Source organism: Chionomys nivalis, chromosome 7 (assembly GCF_950005125.1).
Source record: "Chionomys nivalis chromosome 7, mChiNiv1.1, whole genome shotgun sequence".
Taxonomy (NCBI): domain Eukaryota; kingdom Metazoa; phylum Chordata; class Mammalia; order Rodentia; family Cricetidae; genus Chionomys; species Chionomys nivalis.
The window spans coordinates 96699695-96725225 of NC_080092.1; the positions used below are offsets into that span (position 1 = coordinate 96699695).

At 46.4% G+C, this 25531-nt stretch overlaps 1 protein-coding gene across 2 annotated transcripts in view; it reads right to left on the minus strand.

Annotated features, from left to right (window-relative positions):
* Rnf157 (ring finger protein 157) overlaps positions 1–23319 on the minus strand; it is a 71045-nt gene extending 47726 nt beyond the window's left edge. For both annotated transcript variants that reach the window (XM_057774416.1, XM_057774417.1), the window contains exons 1-2: positions 22974–23319; positions 7614–7732 (exon numbers count right to left, since the gene is read on the minus strand). In XM_057774416.1, coding sequence (XP_057630399.1) covers positions 7614–7732; positions 22974–23061 — 207 coding nt within the window. In that variant the 5' untranslated portion in view covers positions 23062–23319. The remainder of the gene's footprint in view (positions 1–7613; positions 7733–22973) is intronic.
* Between the last annotated feature and the right edge of the window lie 2212 nt (positions 23320–25531).

Consider the following 25531-nt stretch of genomic DNA (forward strand, 5'->3'; position numbering starts at 1 on the left):
TATGTTTGGAATTTAAAGTGGTCTTGAGATTCCTGCCGTCAAGGATGCACTAGGTTTACAGCAAGCATGCACACACCATGTTCCTCGTTCACCCCATAATTCATTCCTAGCTTCTTCCCTTTCCTCATAAATCCAGGTTCCACTGTAACCTCTTTCTATTATTTCAATTCACAAAACTAAACCCTGAAGTCTACGTGCTAGACAGATAAAACTACACTCACTCCCTGATGTTTCAAAGCATGCAACATCCTATTTCACTGACCTTAGCTAACCCAGAACCACCTGTGTGCCTGTGTGTGTGTTGTTTTGTTGAAACAAAGTCTCATTCTGTAGCTCAAGTTGGCCTCTAACTCACAGCAATCTTCCTGCTCTGGACTTTTGCATGTGCTAGGATTACAGGAGTGAGCTAACTTCAAAGGCCCAGTGAATCGGGGTGGGGGTGGGGGGGTGGGGGGGGCGGTGGTAGAAGTGGGGTGTTCTCTATGGATCAGGGTTCCCCAGCAAATAGACCCAGACATCTCCATCCAAGTCTAGGGTTAGTGTGTCACCACATCTGGAAAACAACAGCACAAGCCCTAAAATAAATGACCTCCTGCCTCTCTGAGGCTTGGTGACTGACCATCACCTTAACCCACTCGCAAAGCCCGTCAGTGCAAAGCACACTTGGTACAGCAGTCACAGCCCTTCAAACATGGGCCCATTGTCTTTTCAGCTCTAAGCCGCATCCTACAAACCAATCCTTATAGACTACTCTGCTCTGGAAGCCCGAGTGCACTCCGACTGCTCTGCTTCTTCCTCCAACACCTTCTTCCCCAGGTCTTCCTCCCTGGACATAGTGCTCGAGCCCCTAGGTGGTGCCTTTCTCAGATGCCCTTGCTCTAGAACACTGGGTCCACTCTCTGTGCCAGGGCGCTCGTCTCCTCTCCATAGCACTTACTCAGCACATCCTGGCCAGAGGAGAGTCTGCTTACTCAGCCCTGCTTTCTACAGGAATAGCAAATGGCTGACAGAAAAGTCCTCTCTCCCTGTCTCCCAACCTCATTCCCACAACGTTGTTTGTGAAAAATCCTATTTCACAAATTAATATACCTAATTAAGTTCCTTTAAACACCTTGGTCTGAGATGGGCACTGCAGTAAATCCAATAGTTTTAGCTCCCTAGTAAACTGAGGCAGGAATCACTTGAGTTCAGAAGTAAAAGGCCAGCCCAGGCAACACAGCAAGACCACATGTACATGTCTGATGACCTGAATCTGATCCCTGGGACCCACAGTGCAAGGAGAGAACCAACTCCTGAAAATTATCCTCTGACTGTCATATGTGTGGATGACATGCAGGCAGAAAAGATTTAAAGACAGGGGCGGGGGGACCCTTGTCTCTAGCTGGGCACGTTGGCACACTTGTAAACCTTGTCTCTAGCTGGGCACATTGGCACACTTGTAAACCTTGTCTCTAGCTGGGCACATTGGCACACTAGTAAACCTTGTCTCTAGTTGGGCACGTTGGCACAGCTGAGCACACTGGCACACTCGTAAAACCAGCACTTGAAAGGTGGGGGCAAGAATCTGCTACACAGCAAGTTTGAAGACAGCCTGGGTTATAAGAGACTATCTTTAAATAATCATAATCATAATAATAATAATAATAACCTTGTTCTTGTTCAGGAGGTGTAACTCAGTGGAAGAATATTTGCTTGGAAATGGCTTGACCCTGGATTCCAGCCCCAGCACTATAAAGCTAGGAAAAATGATGCATTCGCCTGCACACATGCTAATAAAAACATACAATTTGTGGATGGTGCATTTGGCACAGCTTTTGGGCACTTCTCTAGAAGAAAGGGAAGCAAAACACACATACATTTCTTAGCTCTTACTGCCCTTGCTGCAGAGCGCAGGAGGAGGAAGTTACAAAACAGACTCCACTTCAGAGCACACAAAACGATGTGCACTATCAGGGCTGGACTAAATGCAGCAGCTATGCCACAACCAGGAGGAATACTGTGCGGACTCCTGGCTACAAACAGCACAGAGAAGGAAGGCGCTGCAAGAGAGCAACAACCCCGACTGACTACTTAGAGCTTTAACAGTTTCCCTCAGCAAACAAATCTACATAAGGGAACAAAGGTGAAGCTCCTGCTCAGCCTTCGCTTTCCAAGGCAGGGACAGTCTTTACTGGTTCTCCACTGTGGTTCCCAGAGGCCTTCAGAAGCCTGGGTATCACTTAACATGGCACTGAAGAGGCTGGGAATACGGGTGTACACTAGTAACCCCATCTCTTTAAAGATAAAGCAGGAGTACCTTGAGTTTAAGGTCAGCCTGGGCTACACAGAAAAACCCTGCTAAAACCAAACAGCAAAAAAAATATAAAAAATCCAACCAGTACCTCAACCAATTATATACGTGCTAAGGGTGCAGCTCAGTGCTTCATGTGCACGAGGCCATGTGTTTAATATGGAGCACTGTAAAGATAAGCCTGTAACAGAGTAAAAATACAGTGGATGGTCCGTCCATCCACAATGAGCAGCAGCCGGAGAGGTAAGTGGCTGAAATGCTGCTAAGATAGCCATGACTGTTCCAGGCTGCTTTTCCTCCAGCAGCCTGAAGGCATCTGCCAAGCATTACAGTCCTCTAGAGTCAGAACCAGCCCCACTTCATGAGAGCAATCTGGGACCTACCAAGGTCAGAGGGTTTCATGGCAAGATTAAATAAGACTTTAAATCTTGATTCCCACTCTCTTCAGACATCTTTTTGTAGATACATCTGCTCATTCATTCAGATCCGACCCTGAAGAATCGGTTAACTTCTGCCCTGATGAAGTATTCTAAGTGTTCTGTCCCTAGCACTCCAGTAGGAGCCACGGCGAGCTTGGGCAAAGGGAAGGCTTTTCAGTTGCCCATTCAGAAACGACAGGAAACACCTGTTAAATCCTACAAACCCCAAGAGCCAGGAGGTCTGTGGCATTTCTATTTCAACATGACGATTCATTTCAACACATTTCTCTGCCCCCGCTCCCTCCCTCCCCGCCCTGGGAAAGAGGAGTGGTTCTTGCCCCTGCTGCTGGAGGGCTTTAAAAGGCTGTCCTCTGCTCTGTAACCTGTCCTGTCACTTGAGAGTAGAAGTCACTTCTTCAGAACTAAAGCTCCGTGTCTGCTCTCAGTTTCAGGATGTCCCCTAATCAAACATAAAGAGCGTCCATGGCAAAGCCCAGAGGTCAGCTCAGCTCGGCAGATGGAATTACATACCACATACTCGCTCTGGGAGGGAATGCTCCAGGAGGCACTCCAGGACGGCATGGCAATTCTTGATCCTTTTAGAGATCCACCAAACCCACAGATGCTCGTGGTGATCCAACCCACACAAACGGATCATGGCCAGGACTCAGAAAGGACTGGGTACACCTGACCTTATGACAAAAACAGAAGAGAGCTAGGACTCTGAAGCAGACAGTGGGATCAAATTCTGATGGCTCCCGAACAGGCTTGGCAATCCTCATGAGTGCCGTTCTCATTAGTCTGAGGACGAAATGAGATAACACACATGTAGTACTCAGAACCACCAGCCTGACAAGGTAGGAAGGGTTCAATACATGTGGGTCATTATTATTAGCAAATGTCATGTAGGGAGAGAAAGAAAACACATGATGTATAGTATTTTTATTTTATTTTATTTTATTTCTCAGACAATGTCTCATACTATAGCTCAGTCTGGCCTCACAACAATTCTCCTGCCTCTGCATCCCAAGTGCTGGAGTTACAGGTGTGAGACATCATGGCTGGCCTATTAGTTTTTTTTAAAGTGTCTCCATATGTAGCCCAGACTGGCCACAAACTTGATATCCTCCCACCTCAGCCTCTTAAGTGCCAGCTTACAGACATGGGCCCCCACACCCAACTTAATATGATTAAAAACAAAATTTCTGTTCGGTATCAAACATACTTAATAATGACTGCTACAAAAACATACCAACAAGAACAACAATGTCAATACTCCATGGCAGAGAGGGACCTCATACTTAAAGGTCAAGGCTGCTACCTAGTAATTCAGAAGGAGCTCAGTCATTCAGGGGCCTGCACGGAGGTGTAAACAAGGTGACTCACCTTTGGGAAAGTATGCCATCATGCATTAGCCTATATGAAAGGAGCTTTTGCTTATCTGTAAGTCATCTTTTTTTAAAAGATGTATTTATTTTTATGCACATTGCTGTGAGGGTGTCGGATCTTCTGAAACGGAGTTACAGACAGTTGTGAGCTGTCATGTGGGTACTGACAATTGAACCCTGGTCCTCTGGAAGAGCAGTCATTGCCCTTAATCACTGAGCCATCTCTCCAGTCCTGTAAGTCACCTTTATAGCCAGAAGAGGTCACTGAAATGCGCGCGTGCGCACACCCACACCCACACCCCTCACATTTGAGGAAAGAAAACAGAAAAAAGGAAGCTAATTCAGACATCAAGTCCATTTTCTAAACTGATTTGGTGAGTTAGGACGTGTCCTCATCTGTCATAACCTGATTTGGAGCAGAAGGTGTGTGTGTGTGTGTGTGTGTGTTGTTTCTTACGTATCACAGACAGGCCTAGAACTTGCCATTCAGCCCACATTGACCTTGAATTCGTGAAAATCTCCTAAAGACTCTAATGTCAGCTGAGCAGCAGCACGCTTGGCTGCACCTTTATTTTAGTACTCATGGAAACAGTACCACAGAGTAGAAGAGCGGTCACCCAAGACAGAAAAGATGAAAACTACCGCTGCCAACAACACAACCTTTTCAAATTCAAGCTTAAGCCAGGCAATGGTGGAGCACGACTTTAATCCCAGCACTGGAGGCAGAGGCAGGTGGATCTCTGTGAGTTCAAGGCCAGCGTGGTCTACAGAGTGAGTTTCAGGACAGCCAAGACTGTTTCACAGAGAAACCCTGTCTCAAAAAAACTAAAAGTAAAGCTCAGACAGAAGTCCGCCACCAGGGCACTCAGACAGAAGTCCGCTACCAGGGCACTCTTCTAAAAACATAATTTCTCCAAGTCACTCGCCAGCCCAAATTCTTTAAAATCTTCCCCACAGGCTGAGGAATGAAAACCTCCCAGGTATCGTAGCCCACTCGCCCTTCCACTGCCTTTGCCATAGGCCAGCTGCCTCCCTTATTTGTTTCAGGAAGAACAAGGGCGGTCACATCAGCCTGTGTCTACAGCACATACCACACAGTACCTGGCACATGGTGGCCACGCAGTAAAGTTTGTCAAGTCTACAAATACAGGAATGCCTTTAGACACACACTTGGTGCCTCACTCCAGGTGAGGACCCTTTTCCCGCCCACCCAGGCAACAGTCAGTTCTCAAAGCCCCACCCCAGTCCCTCTGCACAGCAGCCCAGCAATCCATCATAGCGCTCCCTCCACCCTCAGTGGCTCTGGAGCTGCACTCTTCCTAACATCTCCAGTAAGTGTGCTGTATCTGTCCCACTCGCATGGCAGGCTTGTGACAAGAGAATTTCAGAGGCAGCAAGAGGCAACGGGAAAAACTGATTTTAGGAAGGAAGACCTACTTAAGAGATGGTGAAAAAAGTTTATGTCAAACACCTGCAGAGGACCCAGGACCAAGGACACAGTTCCTACATGCTAGCTGCTACCATTGCTCAACTTTCAGAACCTTAGTTCTCTCGCAGATGAAAGGAGAGTGACAGGAGGTCCCAGGACAGGTAGATGTGGAGGCTTAGGCTTCCAAACCTGCATTCAGGAGGTCAAGGCAGAAAGATTGCCATGAGTGCCCTATTCCACATAAATAAGTTCACTATACCAAGTGAAACAATTAAAAAAAAAAAAAGACTGGGTTTGGTAGTCCACTTTTAATCCCAGCACTCTAGAGGCAGAGGCAGGTGGACCTCAGTGAGTATGAGACCAGCCTGGTCTACATAATGAATTCCAAGACAGTCAGCTACATAGCTGTCTCAAAAACCAATAAAATAAAACGACCCTCTGAGGCCTGGAGATAGAGCACCTATCCATCATGGCAGACTGACTCTCCAGCATTCAGAAACAGAGTCCTCTTTTGGTGAGGTATTCATGTGGAGAACAACGTCTGGGCTTCCTCAGCACACAGAGACCACTCAAGAGCAACTTGACTGTTATGTTTTTGTTTGCTTTGTTTTCTCAAGATTTATCTATTTGTTTATCTATTTTATGTGCATTGGTGTTTTGCCTGCATATAAATCTGTGGAAGTGTGTCAGGTTCCCCTGGAACCAAAATTACAGACAGCTGTGAGCTGCCCTGTGACTGCTGGGAACTGAACCTGGGTCCTCTGGAAGATCAGCCATCTCTCCAGCCCCCACTGGCAGCTCTTCTGTAGGCTCCTGCTACTGAGCCAGTTGCAGTGGCCATACCTATAGCCCTTGTCGCTCAGGACTCCGAGAGAGGACAACAGAAGGTTTGAGGAATGAGATGAGCAAATGGCTAAGAAAGGTGTATTCAGCCAGGTGTGTCTCAGCACTCAGAGAGGCAGAGGCAAGAGGCAGGTGGATCTCTGTGAGTTCCAGGACAGCCAAAGATACACAGAGAAACCCTGTCTCAAAAAACCAAAAAAAGGGCTGGAGAGATGGCTCAGAGGTTAAGAGCCCTGACTGCTTTTCAAGAGGTCCTGAGTTCAATTCCCGGCAACCACATGGTGGCTCACAACCATCTGTAGTAAGATCTGATGCCCTCTTCTGGTGTGCAGGAAAACATGTTGTATATATAACCAATAAATAAATCTTTAAAAAAAAAAAGAGTTAGACTCTTTGGAATAGAATGTTTAAAAAAAAAACAAGAAGGAAGAGGAAGAGGAGGAGAAGGAGGAGGAGGAGGAGGAGGAGGAGGAGGAGGAGGAGGAGAAGAAGAAGAAGAAGAAGAAGAAGAAGAAGAAGAAGAAGAAGAAGAAGAAGAAGAAGAAGAAGAAGAAGAAAAGTGTATTCTATTTTGTTTTCTGTTTCGAGACAGGATCTCACTATGTAGTCTACTGGTTCTCAACCTTCCTAATGCTGTGACCCTTTAAGATAGTTCCTCATGTAATTTTGCTAATTACAATAAAAATATCTGATACAGTGTGGTCCTGTAAAAGGTCCTTTAAGCCCCAGGTTGAGAACCACTGATGTAGCCTAAGATGGCCTTTAGCGTGCAGTAGCCCTTTCGCCTGGGCCTCCCAAGTGCACACTTGCGTGCAACTCTGAAACCAGGGGAGCTTCAGTCCATCACTCAGCAAACACTGACCAAGGTTTATCGTTTTGTACCCGGCTTTCTGTTAGTCTAGTGCACAACAGTAAACACAGTCAAGGCAAATAATAAACAGAGGAAGCGACAAACAGGGGCTGGGTGCTAAGTGCCATGGGGGGGGGGCGGGCAAGCAAGGGCACCGGCCAGGGCTCTTTATGACAGAGTATGGATTCTCGGGAAAGCTCCAAGCTCTGAGACTCAGCCCCCACCTCCCCACCCGGCACCAGACCGCAACAACTTATCTTGGGCTTTCCCTAGCCTACGGGCACACCTGGTTCCTCAAGCCCCCTGTTGCACCAACAAACTTGTTTGTCCCAGGACTGATGGAACTGGTCACTGAGCCCAAGCGTCAGAGTCAGTAAAAAGATTATACCCCTACCGCCACTGGCCTGTTTCCCAGGAAGTTCAGGTCGCTGTTCTCTCCAAACAGGTAACCTTCTGGATGTGTGGAGTCAAACTTCTCTCCTCCCATGATGAAGTGGCTGGCGAAATAGCTGCCTGGAGAGCGACAACAAAGAGAATCAGCCGAGCAGATGATGTCAGACTGGACGGAGCAAAAAAAAAAAAGAGGCTAAGACTTCAAACGAAAATCAGATCAGTTTTTCCTCCTAATTTCAGAGCCTGTCACAAAAGCAGCAAAACAATATCAGACAACCCCAAACAATAGACAAAAGAGGTCACTACTGTTCTTGTAACAAGCTTGAATCCTCATCCTGATCTAAAAATACCATTAACCAGGGGCTGGAGAGATGGCTCAGTGGTTAAGAGCACTGACTGCTCTTTCAGAGGTCCTGAGTTCAATTCCCAGCAACCACATGGTGGCTCACAGCCATCTATAATGAGACCTGGCGCCCCCTTCTGGCATGCGGGCACACATGGAAGGAATGCTGTACACATAATAAATAAATATTTAAAAAAAAATACCATTAACCAAAAGGCAGGAAAGTAAGTCCATGACTGCCCACAAATGAACCCATTTATATTCTGCTACTGATAGTCTGGATGGGTGTACACTGTGTGTGTGAGGGGTATACAATGTATGGGGGGGTGTATGCTATGTGTTGGGGGTATACACTGTGTAGGAGGGTATACACTGTGTGTGTGGGTGGGGTGTATATACTGTGTGTGTATGGGATATACAATGTGTCTGTGGGGTGTACATTATGTGTGTGGGGTACACAGTGTGTGTGTGTCAAGTGCCCAAGATCAATATCACTGGGACCTGCAGCTTACCAACTAGACTCGCTGGCTGGTCAGTGAGTCCAGAGATTCACTGTTTCCATCTTCCCACGGCTTAATCTACAAGCAGATCACACTTAGTTTTTCACACGGGTTCAAGAGACTGAACTAAAGGGTCTCATGCTTACATAGCAAGCACTTTACCTACTGAGCTAGCTCCCTAGCTGCTACTTGGTTTTGTTTTTGTTTGAGATAGGGTGTCACTCTGTGTAACCCATGCAGGCCTAGAACTCACTATGTAGACCAGGCTACTCTGGAACACAGAGATCTGCCTGCACCTGCCTCCTAAAAGCATGCACCACTACCACAGCACGTTTGTTTTTTGAAACAGAGTTCCACCCTGTGTAGCCCATGCAGGCCTAGCACTCACAATCTTCCTGATCAGCCTCCCAGTTGTTAGGATTACAGGCGTATACTACCAGGCTCAGCTGGTCCTGAATTTCCCACATCAACCTGAGGTGGTTCCTGAGCATCTGAGAACCTTAACTACGGGTATCAGTCATATTTACACACACAATTCATTTTTGCCTGATCTTTTAATCCACTAAGTCTCAGCACCTGCCTGTCCACACTTCCATAATCCTGCCAGCGAAGGCTCTTCACACTCACACCACACGAGGGAAGCAGCTAGGCAGGCGTGAGGGCATGTACCTGTGATCCTAGAACTTGAGAGACGAAGGAGTGAGGACCCGAAGTTCAAGGCCAGTCTGAGCTACAAAGTGAGACCACCTCAACAGTAAATACAAGAAGCTTAGGGATGCTCACAAGCAGCCAATGCAATGGTTCTCAACCTGTAGGTCATGACCCTCTCACATGGGTCATGGGTCCCCTGAGACCATCAGAAAACACAGATATTTGCATTGCAAAATGTAACAGTAGCAAAATTACAGTTTGAAGTAGCAACGAAAATAATTTTATGGTTGGGGGTCACCACAACACGAGGAACTGTTTTAGGTCACAGCATTAGCAGGGTTGAGAACCTCTGATCTAGTTGTGTGTTTTAACTTTGACAGGGACACAAATTCCTCTTACTCAAACTTCTTGGGCTTTTTGTTTGTTTGTTTGTTTGTTTTGAGTTGTTTTTGAGATAGGGTCTCCTGCAGCCTAGGACGACTTGAAACTTGCTAAAGTAGCTGACGCTGGCCTTGAACTCTTGCCTCTGCTTCCCAAGTGCTAAGATAACAGGCATGTGGCGCCACACCCTGCACCCTCAAATTCCTCTAATCTGACTCGAATCCAGAGAGGATTCAAACCTTAGAAATCTTTGCCAATTCTCACATACACCCCCACTCTCAAATTAACACAAAGAAATTAGGAAGCCACAAAGCCTTATGTATAATACAGCTAGGATAACTAAACTCCCAGTCAACTGTGATTTTTGAGATTTTTCAGCAAGCTGAAAAACTGTCTTTTAGCATTTTTGGCTACAGAGAAGCCACCGGAAGAGGGAGAAGACATCTGTAACAGAAAACCGGAACTGGACGTTAAAATTTTACTTTCTAAACATGGAGCTTTAGTCCAGAAAGGCCTATTAAACTCAACCATGTGGCTAAGATCACTCACCAAAGTGTGAGGTAGTTCTCAAACGAACACTCAGGAAAGCACGTACACAGAGTGGCAGCACCCAAATCAAAGCAACCCTGAGCTGCAGCTTGAAGGAGCCAGCTTAACCTAGAAACACAGTCTGGCTGCAGTGACCCAGCATGCAATGCGATGCCGCATGCACTGTGCCCCAGGACAGCACCACTATCCATTATTTCTGACACGCACTTGCTGGCCCTATTTTCCAAGCGCATAATTGATAGAGGGGAGGTGCCTGGTGGCCTTCAGTAGAAGGCAGTCTTCTCAAATAAACTGAGCCATTGCTGTTGCCTCTGAGTGAGATGTATTTCCTATACATCAGGGGACTGAATATTTCTTACACATCAGATGAAATTAGAAAAGAAGATTCTGGTTGGGTGTGGTGGTATGTGCCTATAGCTATATAACCCGAGCTACATATTGAGATCCAGTCTGAAAAAACAAAGCAAAACAAAAAACCTAAAAGCTGAGATGTAGCTCAGCTGCCTAACATCTTTGCAAGGCCTTGGGTTCCACCCTTAGCCCTGGGAAGACAAGACAGCTATTAATTTGTTCATTCATTCATTTAACATGGAGAGTGCCTTGTCCCAAGAGGAATAGGAAACATTAAGTGGTGATGTGCACATTTTTAATCCCAGCATTTAGGAGGCAGAGACAGGCGGATCTCTGTGAGTTCCTGGCTAGCCTGGTATACATAGTGAGTCCCAGGACAGCCAGGGCTACACAGAGACACTCTGCTTCAAGAAAAGAAAGAAAGAGTTGTACAGCATGTGTTCAGTGTAGGCCCTGGTGCAGTCAGGCAGGAATATGGGGCAGGAGGTCATTGGGGATTGATTGTCTTATAGAGGTGGAGGCAGGCAAATCTCTACCTGATCTACAAAGTGAGTTCCAGGACAATCAGGGCTACACAGAAAACCCTGTCTCAAAAAACAAGCCAATAAGAAAAATCTTTCTAACTTAGTTTTGTTTTTCTTTTGGCTCCTTCCTGTGTGACATTTCTTTTGGTTTTGTTTTGTTTTTTTCTGAAACAGGATGTCATTGTGTACCCATGATGGGTCTGAAGTAGCCCAGGCAGGCCTCAAACTCTCCATCCTCCCATCTCCACTTTTAAGTGCTGGGGGGACAGGTGTATGCATTCATCCACACCCCCACACCTGGACTACCTGCCAAATTTCACTTCCAGTCTAGGAAGACGGCTTGCCGACTGACTAAGCTATCTGTCAGTCTCTTAATCTCTCAAAGACATTTCCAGTCCCCAGGCCATGGTGAATGCTATTATCTACCCTGGGCTCAAGTAGCCCAGGACTCTGTAGCTGGCTTTTAAAGTCTACCCCCAATGCCATTTGCGCCCTCTAATTCCATCCTTTTAGAGATCGAGATCTTTATTTTATTCAGAAAGACTAATGGCTTTACTGAGAAGTAACACACCCAGTATGGAATTCATGCCTTGCACAACTCGGTCGTTTTGGTAACTATCACCACAAGTCCAGCTGAGAACCTTTTCAGCCCTCCAAAGCATTCCAGTGTGCCTGGCACCATCCCACTGCCTCACCAGGCATGGTGGCCAACACCTTTGTCTTACTCGCTGTTCTACTGCTACCATGGCAACTCTTACAAAAGAAAGCCTTTAATCGGGCTTGCTCAGTTTCAGTGGGCTAGTCCATTATCATCATGGTGGGAAACAGCAGGTATGGTGCTGGGGCAGGAGCTGAGAGCTTTACTTACAGGAAACAGAGTGAGATACTGGGCCTGGCAAAGGCTTTTTGTTTTTTTTAAAAAATATTTACTTATTATGTATACAATATTCTGTTGTTGTGAGCCGCCATGTGATTGCTGGAAATTGAACTCAGGACCTTTGGAAGAGCAGGCAATGCTCTTAACCACTGAGCCATCTCCCCAGCCCCTGGCAAAGGCTTCTTAAACCTCACATTCCGCCGGGCGATGGTGGCGCACGCCTTTAATCCCAGCACTCGGGAGGCAGAGGCAGGCGGATCTCTGTGAGTTCGAGACCAGCCTGGTCTACAGAGCTAGTTCCAGGACAGGCTCCAAAGCCACAGAGAAACCCTGTCTTGAAAAACCAAAAAAAAAAAAAAAAAAAAAAAAAAAACCTCACATTCCCCGGTGACAGCCACACCCCTTCCAGCAAAGGCACACTTTCAAATCCTTCTCAAACACTCCAACAATTGATTGACATAAGCTTTCAAATATATGAGCCTGTGGGGTCCACTCTCATTCCTGTACCACAACTGCAATCCCAGCTCTGAGAGGCTGAGGGAGGAGCGCTGCTCTAATTTCAAGGCTAGCTTTGGGCACACAGTTAAATACCAGGTCATTCAGAACTGTCTAGCAAGGCCTTGTTCCAATAAACAAAAACTGCCTCTCAAGTGCTAGGATCAGAGCTGTGTGCTATATTTGGCAGTGGTCCATGGTACACCGGGGTTTTGTTTGTTTTGTTTGAAGCACAGTTTCACTCTGTAGCCCAGGCTGGTCTGAAATTCACAGAGATTAGCCTGCTTCTGCCTCCTGAGTATTGGGATTAAAGGTGTGCACCACCACATCCAGCTAGTCCTTCTGTTCTTAATGTACCTCAACAAATTTAATGTGGTCACACAGCTGGGAGATGCCAGCGTGGGATAAAATCTAGCTCTGTTTTAAGTGAAAGTTGTATTTTGCTGGCTTTATCACAAAATAAATAAATAAAATCAAAGCAAAAAAAAAAAAAAACGAAAAGGGTTGTTAAACTGCTGCAGTCCCCGGTTCAACTGATTAATCCCTTCCATTCTCAAGCTGTCGCCTCTGAAACCTCATCATCAACCATCCTGCTTTGTTATTTATTAAAACATTTGTTATGTGATTAGTCAATTGGACCAAGTGCTGTGGCAGCTAACAACTACCCTCTTCCAAAATTTTTTATTTGGTTTTATTTATTTGTTTTGCAATAAAGTCAACAAAACACAGGCTTCAGCTTAAAAGAGAGCTAGATTTTATCCCAATGCTGGCATTTAGCAGCTGTGACCATATTAAATTTATTGAGCTTTGTTGTTGAGCTACATTAAGTAAAAAGTTATTTTTAAATACAGTCCCATTTATTGGAATAATCAGGTACATAACTCGATTAGTCCAAAAGTTAATAGCAAGGTTAATATTTTCCACTTACAGGCAGGGTATCTGTTTATGAAAAGGTTTCTCAGCAAGAACTATTAGCATGAGACAGTGGCTAAAATCTAAAATTATTTATATATCTGCTGTGAGAGAATCCTTCCATACACTGTAATATGTATTACTCTTGTTGGCTGACAATAAAGCTGATTTGGCCTATAGGAAGGCAGAATACTACTAGGTGGGAAAGTCAAACTGAAAATACAGGGAGAAAGAAGGGCAGAGTCTGGGGATGGGAGCCAGCTGCCAGTGAAGCAAGATGCTAGAGGACAGGTAAAGCCACAAACAATATGGCAAAATATAGATTAATAGAAATGGGTTAATTTAAGTTGTAAGAGCAAGTTAGTAGTAAGTCTGAGCTATAGGTCAAGCATTCTGTAATTAATAGAATCTTCTGTGTGCTTATTTGGGATCAGGCGGTCAGGACAAAAGAAAAACTCCACCTCTGTTTACATATGTCTGTCCTATACAATATAAAATTTTCATGACTCAAGAAAGTTTGAAGGTTTGGGTTTAGAATTTCACCACAATAAGCAGAGCACGATTACTTGGAGTCTAAACATACTGGGACGCGTTTTGCTCTCTGGCATGTTACATAGTAATTATGTGTTGAAACATCTCTTGGTCTAAACTTTCTATCTAGTTTCAGATGCAGTGCGGTCTTCAGTCTGTTTCATTTCTCATTTTACTCTGGAGGAGGAGTGTTTGTTGACCGTACTGGTCCTTCCACTAGATAAGTAAAACAAAAGATCGTGGTATGGTGTAGAAAACAAAATGTTTTTGAGACTAAAGGGTCTGATTTACAATTTTTGTTTGCCTCTGCCTGAAAGGAAATGTTCCCTGGGCTCTATCAATGTGAGCATTTATCATCTCAGGCATTGTCCCTCTTTTCCACAGTGCAGTACAGGAAAGGAAAAGCCAAACAGGTTCATGCCCTACGGCTGTAAGCACTGGGTACACACAAACCAACACAGCTAAAACCGTGTGCATGCATTTATGCAGAGCAGGGAGGTTTGCATCCATCTACACTGCTCCTCATCTGTGCTCCTATTCATTCTCAGCCATGGTCTGTCTTCTGTCACTGAGCTCTTTGGCCCACAGGGTCCACTTTGGTCACTGGGACATAGGCAGAGGTGCCTTAAGGCTTGAGGATGACACTGAGTTATATACCTTTTGTTGATGGAAATCTTTACGAATAATTCATAGGTTTCCAAAGTATTTGTTTGTTTACTTATCTATTTTGTGTGTGTTGCAGTCGACAAAAATCTTCAGAGAAAAAAGTTAAAAATGTATTTATTCTGAACAGAAATCAGAATATGGCTTTGTCTTTTGAGACCGGGCCTCTCACTGGCCTGGAACTCTCCAAGTATGCTAGGTGGGTTGGTCACTGAGTCCCAGGGATCCACCTACCTCTGTCTCCTCAGTGCTGGGATTACACACATCTCCTGCCTGGCTTTTTACACAGGTGCTAGGGATTGAACCTGGTCCTTGGGCTTGCTTGGTGAGCACTTACCAACTGAACCATCTCCCCAGTCCCTATTTTTATTCCTTTTGAACTGATTGCAGGAGCAGAATTGATAGATCGAAAGCTAAACTCATGTTTAACAAAGAATTACATTTTACAGTTTTATTCTTTCATATGCATGCTCAGAGTTGTGCCATAGCTTATGATAGACTTCAAAAGGCAATTAGGGGAGTTAGTTCTTCTCGTCTACTCTGTGGGTACCTAGGCTTGAACTCAAGACGTCAGGTATCTTCTTCCACTGAGCCATCTTACTAGCCCATAGTTGACATTTAAAAGATTGCCAAATTTCCAAAGGAGCTGGACCATTTCCCATAGCAACTCATGAGGGTTCTAATTTCTCTGCATTCTTAACATTTGATAGTGTCAGCCTTTTTCATTTTAGGCATATCCTAGAGGGTATAAAGTGGCATCTCATTAAAGCTGGATTTTTTTGCTTTTGTTTTGGTTTATTTTGGGTTTTGTTTGTTTGTTTGTTTGTTTTTTGAGATAGGGTTTCTGTGTAACCTTGACTGTCCTGGAACCAGGTTGGCCTTGAACTCACAGACGTTGGTGTCTTTTGAGAAAGGATCTTACAAAGTCCAGGCTGGCCTCCAACTTGCTACACAGACACAGACAAAGACAGCCTTGAACTCCTCCTGATCCTCACGCCTCTACCTCCTGCACGCTGGGACTACAGGCAGCACCACCATGCCTTCTTCCTCAGTGACAATTCCGTGGAATTTCCGTCACTACACTTCCCAGGGATCACTGCTTCCAGGCTGTCAGTTGCATTTCCATAGTAATATCTTGTCTTCTCATCTCTTCAATGTCTTTCTAAAAAATATTTTTGATATTTTTAATTATGTTTGTGTGTGGGTATGTGCCTGTGAGCAAAGGCCAGAGTACTGGATCCCCTGGAGCTAGTTACAGATGGTCGTGAGCCCTCTGCTGTGGGTGCCTGGAACTGAACTCAGGTCCCCTGGAAGAGCACTATGTGGGAGTGTCTGTGTAACAGTTTGTGCACGTGAGTATTGTGTTTGGTTGAAAGAATAACCTCAATTCCCTAACACCCCTTTATACAAAAAGTCCGGATTGTTTGGCTGGGAGCTTCACCCCAGTTCCTGGAATAAGCTCCCTCCCCTGGGAGTTGCCTCAGTCTAAAGCCCACCAAACGGTGACCCCTCCCCAGGGAGGGTCAAGAAAGCCTGTCAAATGGTAACCCCTCCCCAGGGAAGGTCAAGACCACTCCCACAGGCTATTTAAACTGCCCCCAGAGGGGGCTGGAGAGATGGCTCAGTGGTTAAGAGCATTGCCTGCTCTTCCAAATGTCCTGAGTTCAATTCCCGGCAACCACATGGTGGCTCACAACCATCTGTAAAGAGGTCTGGTGCCCTCTTCTGACCTGCAGACACGTACACAGACAGAATATTGTATACATAATAAATAAATAAATATTTAAATAAAATAAAATAAAAATAAATAAATAAACTGCCCCCAGAGAATGAACACATGGTTTCCAGGTTTCCTGTGGTTTCCCCTTTCCTCTCTTCCCCTCTCCATGATTTCCCCAGAGCCACCCGGGAGCATTTCATTAAACACGGGCATCTTTTAATCAGTTTGATTGGAATTATTTGTGTTGGCAGAGAGGCTTGTCTAAGAGAAATGTCTAACATTGGGGTTCACAAAGGCCAATGTTGGAGCCCCTGGAGCTGATTACATATGACTGTGAGCCTCCTGCTGTGGGTGCTGGGTATCGAACCTGGGTCCTGGGGGGGGGAGCAGAGTCCTTTTATCCACGGTACCATTTCTTCAACCTCTACTACAAATGTGTTTTTAATCTTGAAGGAATCCAAGTTATCAGTTTTATTTTTTTACTTGTGCTTTTGCGACGTGGGGAGATAGCTGGGTGGCAGAGCACTTTGTAAAGTCCTGGGTTCGATCCCCAGCATTGAGACAACAAAAAGATGTTGCTGGTTTGTCCTTTCGGTATCATTTCCAACCTTCTGAATAACCCAGATCAAATACTTTCTATGTCTTCTAAGATTTTACATTTAACTCTTACCTTTAGGTTTGAAATGCAACTTTCTACCATATAATTCATCTAATTTAAATGGTATAATCCAGGTACAATGATACATGTTTATAATCCCAACACATGGGAGGTGGAAGCAAGATCTACCCTCACTTACATAGCAAGTTCGAGGTCAGTCTGAGCTATATGGGGACTCATCTAAAAAAAAAAAAAGGCATACATACATGATCTGAATATATATGTATACATATTATATATAATCAAATACATAGTGTGTGGTTTGCAGCATATTCAGGGCTGAGCACATTTACCTTTATCTAATTTTAGAATGTTTTCACTACACTAAAAGAAACCCACTAGCAGTCATTCCTCTTGTCCACTCCTCAGCTTCAGGTGAAGCTACTGTCTCTGGATTTCCTTCTCGTTTGTCTGGAAGACATGAAACTCTATCGTGGAAAAGAAGGAAAATGAATGTCAAAAGCAGATTTCTTCCCCCTTGCTGATGTGGGATTCCCCTCTGTATGCTGTGAATACATTTTATTACCATTGGTTAACAATAAAGCTGTTTTGGCCAATGGCTTAGCAGAATATAGCCAGGCTGGAAGAGCTATACAAAGAGAGTAGGCAGAGTCAAAGAGACGTCCCAAGAAGCAAGATATAACAAACCATGAGTCTCGTGATAAAATATAAAATAATAGAAACGAGTTAATTTAAGATATAAGAGCTAGCTAGGAATACACCTGAGACACTGGCCAAGCAGTGTTGTAATTAATATAGTTTCTGTGTGATTATTTGGGTCTGGGCTGCTGGGAAGCAACACGCAGCCTCCATTTACACCTTGCTCCTGATATTAGCAGGGAAGTAATCAATCAGTATCACCATGATGCGTATTTCCTGTGAATGTCCATCAGCTTGAGGAAGTTCCTTTCTAGTCCTAATGTGGCAAGTGTTGTTTTATTATTTTGTTTTGTTTTTGTTGTTGGGTTTTTGTTGCTTTTGTTTTGTTTGGTTTGGTTTGGTGACAGGGTTTCTCTGTGTGGCCCTAGCCATCCTAGAACTTGCTCTGTAGACCAGGCTGGCTTGGAACTCAAAGATTCGCCTGCTTCTGCCTCCTGAGTACTGGAATTACGGGTGTGTGCCACCACTGCCCAGCTGTGTTGTTTTTAAATCACAGATGAATGGAAGGTCTAGCAAATGTTTTGTCTGAATCTACTAATACAATCAGGAAGCTTTTCTAGTTTATTCTATTGGTATGGCATATTAACTCTGGCTAACATCATGTATGAAAAGGCATTCATATTAATAGGTCAGAACCTATTAATTAAGCTTGGTCACTGTATAGTCTGCTAGTCTGTGTTCTTTTGTTTGTTTGTTTTGCTTTTTCAAGACAGGGTTTCTCGGTAACTTTGGAACCTGTCCTGGAACTCGCTCTGTAGGCCAGGCTAGCCTCGAACTCACAAGAGATCCGCCTGCTTCTGCCCCTGAGTACTGGAATTAAAGGTGTGCGCCACCACAGCTCGTCTTAAATAGTGATTTTTGAAGACGTGCTTAGCTGTTAATTTTTTTTATGTGTTCCAGCACTCTTGCAACAACTAAAAATTCCAGCCGGGCGGTGGTGGCGCACGCCTTTAATCCCAGCACTCGGGAGGCAGAGGCAGGCGGATCTCTGTGAGTTCGATACCAGCCTGGTCTACAGAGCTAGTTCCAGGACAGGCTCCAAAACCACAGAGAAACCCTGTCTTGAAAAACCAAAAAAAAAAAAAAAAAAAAAAAAAAAAAAACTAAAAATTCCAGCTTAGCAAAAATATTAAAACAGCCAAGTACAATAATTACAATAATACACCTGTAATCCTCATTACTTTAGAGCATGAGGCATGGGGATTAACAGTTTTGATCAATATAGTAAAATCTTGTCTAAAAAAAAAAAAAAAAAAGGAAAGGAAGGAAAGACAAAGATGCCAGGAACTGAAGAGAGATGACTCACTGGTTACGAGCCTGTACTGCTCTTGCAGAGGACCCAGGTTCAGTTCTCAGTATCCGTACTGGGTAGCTCACAACAGCCTACATGCCTGTAACTCCAGCTTCAAATGATACAGTACCTCTGCAGCCACACTAACCTACACAACCATACCTCAACACAAACACATAACAAAAAATGAAATAAACTGGGAGGTGGTGGTGCACACCTTTAATTCCAGCACTTGGTAGGCAGAGTCAGGCAGATCTCTGAGTTTAAGGCCAATCTGTTCTTCCAGGACATCCAGGACTACGCAGTGAAACCGTATCCAAATAAATAAATAAATAAATAAAAATTAAAAAAATAACAAAAATAACATAAAAATTTTAAAGAGGACATCATGTTTACACCGTGTATGTCAACTTGCCCAGGTGATAATATTCAATGGTCTGTCCAGACACTAGTCTAAATATTGCTGTGAAGGAAAACACAGGGACATAACAGATATCAAAATCACACGGACTAAAGCTGTCAGAGAATATAGCTCACTCGTAGAACCCTCAGCCAGCATTCTTCAGGGCCTGGTTTGCCCTCCAGCACTACCTATACAACAACAAAATGAGTCCCAAATCACAGGTCTGTTGGCTCACACCTGTAGTCTCAGCACTGAGGAGACTCAGGAAGCAGGAGTGGTAGGTAGTACAGGCCTAAAATTCAAGTACTGGAGAGGTGGAGGTAACAGAACCACAAGTTCAAGGTTACTTGGCTACGGAATGTGTTTCAGGCCAGCCTGGGCTGTATGAGATGGCTGTGGGATATCCCTTCTATTTGCTATGAATATGTTTTACTCCCACTGGTTGAAATAGACTGCTTTGGCCTATAGCAAGGCAGAATAAAGCTGGGCAGGAAAGCAGGATGGGACAGAACAGAGAAATCTCCGATTACAGAGACCCTTTCTCAAAAAAAGATAGACCTTTTTTGTTGTTGTTGTTTAAGTTTAAGGCTGAGCAAGTCATGGTACTCAAGAGGTTGAGGCAGGATTGATAGTTTGAAGTCAGCCTATACTGCAGAGCAAGACCCTGTCTCAAAAAAGAAAAAGAAAAAAGAAAAACTAGATGCCATAGTGGATGTCTTTAACCCCAGAACTTGAGGAAGAGACACACAGATCTCTGAATTCAAGGCTATCCTGACCTACATAGTGAGTTCCAGGTCAGCCAGGGCTACCTACTGAATCCCTATCTAATCAAAAAGAGGAAAGAAGAAAGCAGAAAAATTAAAGCCAACCTGGAATACACAGAAAGATTGTTTTCAAAAACGGAGCAAACGAAACATTCTGATGTGCCTAGTCGGGTATAGTTTAGTTGGTAAGAGCGTTCACCTAGCACATAAGAAATCTTGGGTCCAGGGGCTGGAGAGATGGCTCAGAGGTTAAGAGCACTGGTTGCTCTTCCAGAGGTCCTGAGTTCAATTCCCAGCAACCACATGGTGGCTCACAACCATTTGTACTGAGATCTGGCTCCCTCCTCTGGCGTGCGGGCATACATCAAGGCAGAATGTTGTATACATAATAAATAAATAAATCTTTAAAAAAAAAAAAAAAAGAAATTTTGGGTCCAAACATAATATACTCAGCTTGGTGGTGAATTCATCTGGTCCCAGAACTTGAGAAAATCAGAAGTTCAAGGCCATCCTTGGCTGCAAAAGTCAGTCTGAGCCAGGTGGTGGTGGCATTTGGGAGGTAGAAGCAGGCAGATCAGATCTCTGTGAGTCTGAGGTCAGCCTGCTCTACAGTGTGAGTTCCACGACAGGCTCTAAAGCTACACAGAGAAACCCTGTCTTGAAAAACCAAAATAATAATAATAATAAAATAAAATAAAGAAAAAGAAAAAGTCAGTCTCAGCTAAATAAGTCACTGTAACAAATAAAGCTTGCCTGAAGATGAGAGGGCTGAGCTAGCCACACTAGTCAGCCATAGAGGCCAGGCAGTGGTGGCATACACCTTTAACCCCAGCACTAGGAAGGTGGAAGGGACTTGACTGGGTGAGAGGAGACAGGAGCTCAGGGCATTCAGTCCCGAGGATCCATGGAGACAGGATCTTGCCCATTTTGGTCTGAGGATTCAGTAGAAGTAAAAGGTCTCCCCAGCCCCAGTAGCTGGCTCCTTTACTTCTCTGATCTTTCAGGATTTATCCCAATATCTAACTCCGGGTGTTTATTGAGATCAATCAGAATTTTCACTACACTGGGAGCATTATTTTGGACTGTTAAACACTGACTGTGTTAGTGAAGAAAGCTTTGGAGCCACATGTTGTGACTCAAGCCTGTAATCCTAGGATTTGGGCAGCGCAGCTATGGCAAGAGGATTGCCCCAGGTTTGTGGCTCACCAAGGCTACACATCGAGTAGCCAGCCAACAGTGAGAGAGCCTGGCTCAAAAACAAGTCCCCATCTCCCCAAAAAGGTTTTAGGTAAGTCCATTACTCTATTGCACACCGTTTCTATTTCTCTTACCATCCTTCGGGAACAGCCTTTCAAACATCTACCATGGTTAATTTCCATCCATCCGGGCCGGGCGGTGGTGGCGCACGCCTTTAATCCCAGCACTCGGGAGGCAGAGGCAGGCGGATCTCTGGGAGTTCGAGGCCAGCCTGGTCTACAAGAGCTAGTTCCAGGACAGGAACCAAAAGCCACGGAGAAACCCTGTCTCGAAAAATCCAAAAAAAAAAAAAAAAAAAAAAAAAAAAAAAAAAAATTCCATCCATCCGTGGAGGAGGAAGGGCAAATGTTCTCCTGAGGCAATAAGCCTACTGAAAGCTCCAAGCTCAGCAAAACATGATCCATATTCTGATCAATAAAAGTTGAGCGACTTAGGGAAAAAAAAAATACCAAACCACTACTGCATATTTTCGTTTTTAAGAAACAAAATGCAAGTCAGGTATAGTGGCTGACATTTGTAATCCTACCACCATAATGGGGGGGCTAATTATACTTTCCTTTTTGTTGTTGTGTTGGCTTTATTTTGTTCGAGTCAGTCTCACTGTGCAGCCCAGGCTGACCCTAAACTTAATAATCCTCCTGCCTCAGCCTCCAGGGTGTTAGGATGCATTTTTAAGAGATAAAAGTACAGTCATAATTAGCAAGAGTTTTATTAAAACACTAAGGATCCGCAGCTTCATCTCAGGCCTGTCCACAGCAGCTCTTACTGCAAAGGCTCGCTCATTCTCTGGCACAAAAGCAGCGAGCACCAGAGCGGCTGGTACACACTCGGCAGGGAGGCAGGTTCATTGTCTAGTCCCAGCTTCCACCTGGCAGAAACCCGATGGACTGCTGAGAAACCAGCTCGACTCATTAGCGTGTCTTTATCCTATCAAAGGGAAAGCGGAATCCTCTCCAATTCTGCACCTCACACTCTGCCATCATCGATCTCCCCAGCAGGTCCTCAAGACAGAGGGAAAGCGGTAGACTTGGGTCCCCAGGGGTCTTGAGAACAGCAAGTAAAAAATTGATTAATTAAAAAAGGACAGATAGCGGGGTCATTCGCCAGCAGCTCAGCGGCTGTCCTTCGCTCAATTCGACTACTTTGTCATTTTCTCTCTTCTGCTGTCAAAACTGTCCCGCAATGCGAATGCTGACGCTGGAGATGGAGGAAGGCATTCATTCACCTTTTCGAGGGACGGCATGCGCCTGAAAAACACTTTTGCCCTGTCCCCAGCCATCCCGTTGCCAGCAACTAGCAAAGGGGCAATCCAAGTGACTCTGTCCAATTCCCATACATTTCTGCTCACTTCGTTCCCCCCCCCCCGCCCTGCCCCACACCTCCGGAAAAAGCTAAGGACTGCAGGAGCAAGTTCGTGTCCGTCCCCCCCACCGCCCCACGCCGGCAGAAACCCACTCCTAACCGTCCCAGCGGCCAGGATGAGCCAAACCGGGGACGACACCTGGCACAGGTGCCTGCCTGTCAGGGATGTCTCTCCAAACCCGCAGTCGCTGCAACGCCGCATCCCGGGCATGCGGCGCGCGTCCCTGGCGCAGAGCAGAGGACCACCGAGGCCATCCTCGCTGGACGGTGACCTCGGTGACCCCGCAGGCACCTGCAGTCCCCGGCGCGGCGTCGCCAGGGTCCGGGATGGAGGACACCTCCCCGCCCTGCACCCCCTCTCCCCCCGCGACCTGCCCCGCTCCGAGGCCGACTCGGGGACCGGCCGGGCCACCGCCGCGTCGCTCGCCCTCCCCTCCGCCCGGCCCCGCGGCGCGCGCCCGGCCCTCACCGGACTTGGGCGGGTAGCGGTACACAGAATTGGACGGGATGTCCACCTCCTCCACGCCCGCGTGCTGCCGGCTTGTCAGGGCCCCCATTACCGCTGCGACCGCGGCGTCGCCGGGCTACCGTCTCCGCGCCTCAGCGCGCTGGCCAGCCGCACGCCCGATGCGGGGGTCGGCGTCCAGCCGCGGCCCGCTCGGCCGAGGCGCTGCGGCGGAGGCGGCGGGGAGCGGCCTGCAGGGCGCGCACCATTCTCCGCCGGGCACCGCGGCGGCGCCTCTGCCTTGAGGGGGCTGCGGGGCTGAGCCGGGGGGCGCCGCCGCCTCAGGCCGCGTGATGTCAGCGGCGGCTGGTGAGCGAGGGAGGGGCGGGAGGGGGGACCGCGACGGCCTCAGCCAATGGGGCGGCGGGGCGGGAGCGCCCGCGGGCCGGCCAGCCAATGGGAAGCGAGCTGCGGTGGGAGCCGGCGGCGCGTGCTTCGCGCGGAGGCTGCGGCGCGGACGCGACCCGGGGCTCAGCGGCAACGATGGGCAAGCATCTGAGTGTCCTGGAGCTGCCCCGCCATGGCCCAGAGGCCCCGGCTGCGTCAGGCGGAAGGAGCGTGGTCCCCTCCGGGCTCGAGCAGGGTCCCGGTTCGCTCACCGCGGCCCCCGGGAGGCCTGCCTCGAGCTCGCGCGCCTTTGTCCCTGAATCCCAAAGCGAGCCGCCCCGCCCTGGCAGCCAGGGCCCCACCTCCTCCGCAGCTGTCGAGGTCAGACCCCAAAGGGGAGCATCCACCTCCCTCGTGCCCCTCTCGCCAAACCCCAAATGCTCAGACAACCCAGCGTTCCAAATGGTCAACAAGACTACATAGGGGTGGCTGGGTGACCCGCTAAGATGTGGTCGTCTCCTCTGTGTATGCTGTTTGTGCCCCCTTCCCAGGGCAGCTCAGATAGCCTTTGGGGTTTGACTTGGTCGAGCATCAACTCAAGATTGTCACTTTCAAGCCTGTCCCTTTTGAACTGTTCTTTGGAGACTTTGGAAAGGCCTATGTGTGGCCTATGGGTGAAAAGTTCCCGAACAAAAAGGGGGTCAGACCTAGGTAGAGCAGACCTAGGGATTCCGTGTACGCGCGTGCGCTCACACAGACAGACACAGACACACACACACCACGAAACAGAAGTTCGGGCATGCAAAAGACATCATTGCTCAGTTAATTACAGACATTTCGGTATTTGTGGGTTTGATGAGGTTTTGGAATAGTTTTGTTTATTTGTTTGTTTTTGTTTCCCTGGAGGGGAGACTGATCAGCAAGAATTTGAACTGTTTCAGCATGACTTCAGTATTCAGCAACACACAGAGTAGTTTGGGGTGACGGCTTGCTTGCCTTGTTTAGGTTTGTTTTTTTTTTTTAATATTTATTTATTTATTATGTATACAATGTTCTGTCTGTGTGTATGCCTGCAGGCCAGAAGAGGGCACCAGACCTCATTACAGATGGTTGTGAGCCACCATGTGGTTGCTGGGAATTGAACTCAGGACCTTTGGAAGAGCAGGCAATGCTCTTAACCACTGAGCCATCTCTCCAGCCCCTTGTTTAGGTTTGTAAAGCTGTTTTATAGTTCTAGCTGTCTCTTGGTTGTGTGTGTGTGTGTGTGTGTGTAGTTTGCAAGGGGACTGTGGTTTAAGTTTTGGTTTGTTTTTTTTTTATTACATTTTATTTGTGTCCTGTGGGGGGTGTCCTGTGCCACCAGATGATTCCAGTAGTCAAAGGATAACTTACAGAAGTCTTTTCTCCTTCAGTTGTGTGGGTTTGGGGGATAGAACTCAGTTCTTCAGGCTTGGCAGGCACCTTTACCCTGCCACCCGCCCCCACTTTTTGAGACCAGATCTGGTGTAGTTCATGCTGACCCAGAACTCCCCCTGACACACACAGGGATTTCTGGCTGTCCTGAAACTCACTCGGTAGACCAGGCTGGCCTTGAACTCACAGAGATCCTCCTGCTGCTGCCTCCCAAGTGTTGGGGTTAAAGGCCCATGCCACCACCTTCTGGCTCAACCTAGTACTTCCAGTTACCAAGGCTGACCTTGAACATTGGATTCTCCTGCCTCCCCCTCCCAAGTGTATTCTGCATTTTCATTCATCCTCTTAGTAGTAACCAACTGTCTTTGCTAAAGTTATGAGCAATCGCCTTGGTTTTCTCCAAGGTCTCCTGGGTGACAGGAACCCTTCCCTGTCATTCATATTGGCTGATACCGAGGGAGGCCAAGTCTCTGCTCCAGACACACTCATCCAGGGCCCAGAACTCCCTGGCAGTTTGGAACTCTCCCTGCAGCCCCTGACCTAACTATAGGCTTCCAGATATATCTTAGGGAAGGAACTGGAGCCATATTCCTTTCTCTACACACAGGTCTTTCCTTGCACGTGCTAGGTGACCATAAACTACTAGGGACCGAGACTCTAGAGCCATGTGATTCTAGCCTTTGGGAGGTAGAGAAAGGAGCTTAGGAACTTCAAATACATAGAGTTCAAGGCTAGCTTAGGGCTACATAAAACCTTGCCTCATACAACAGAAACCACAGATA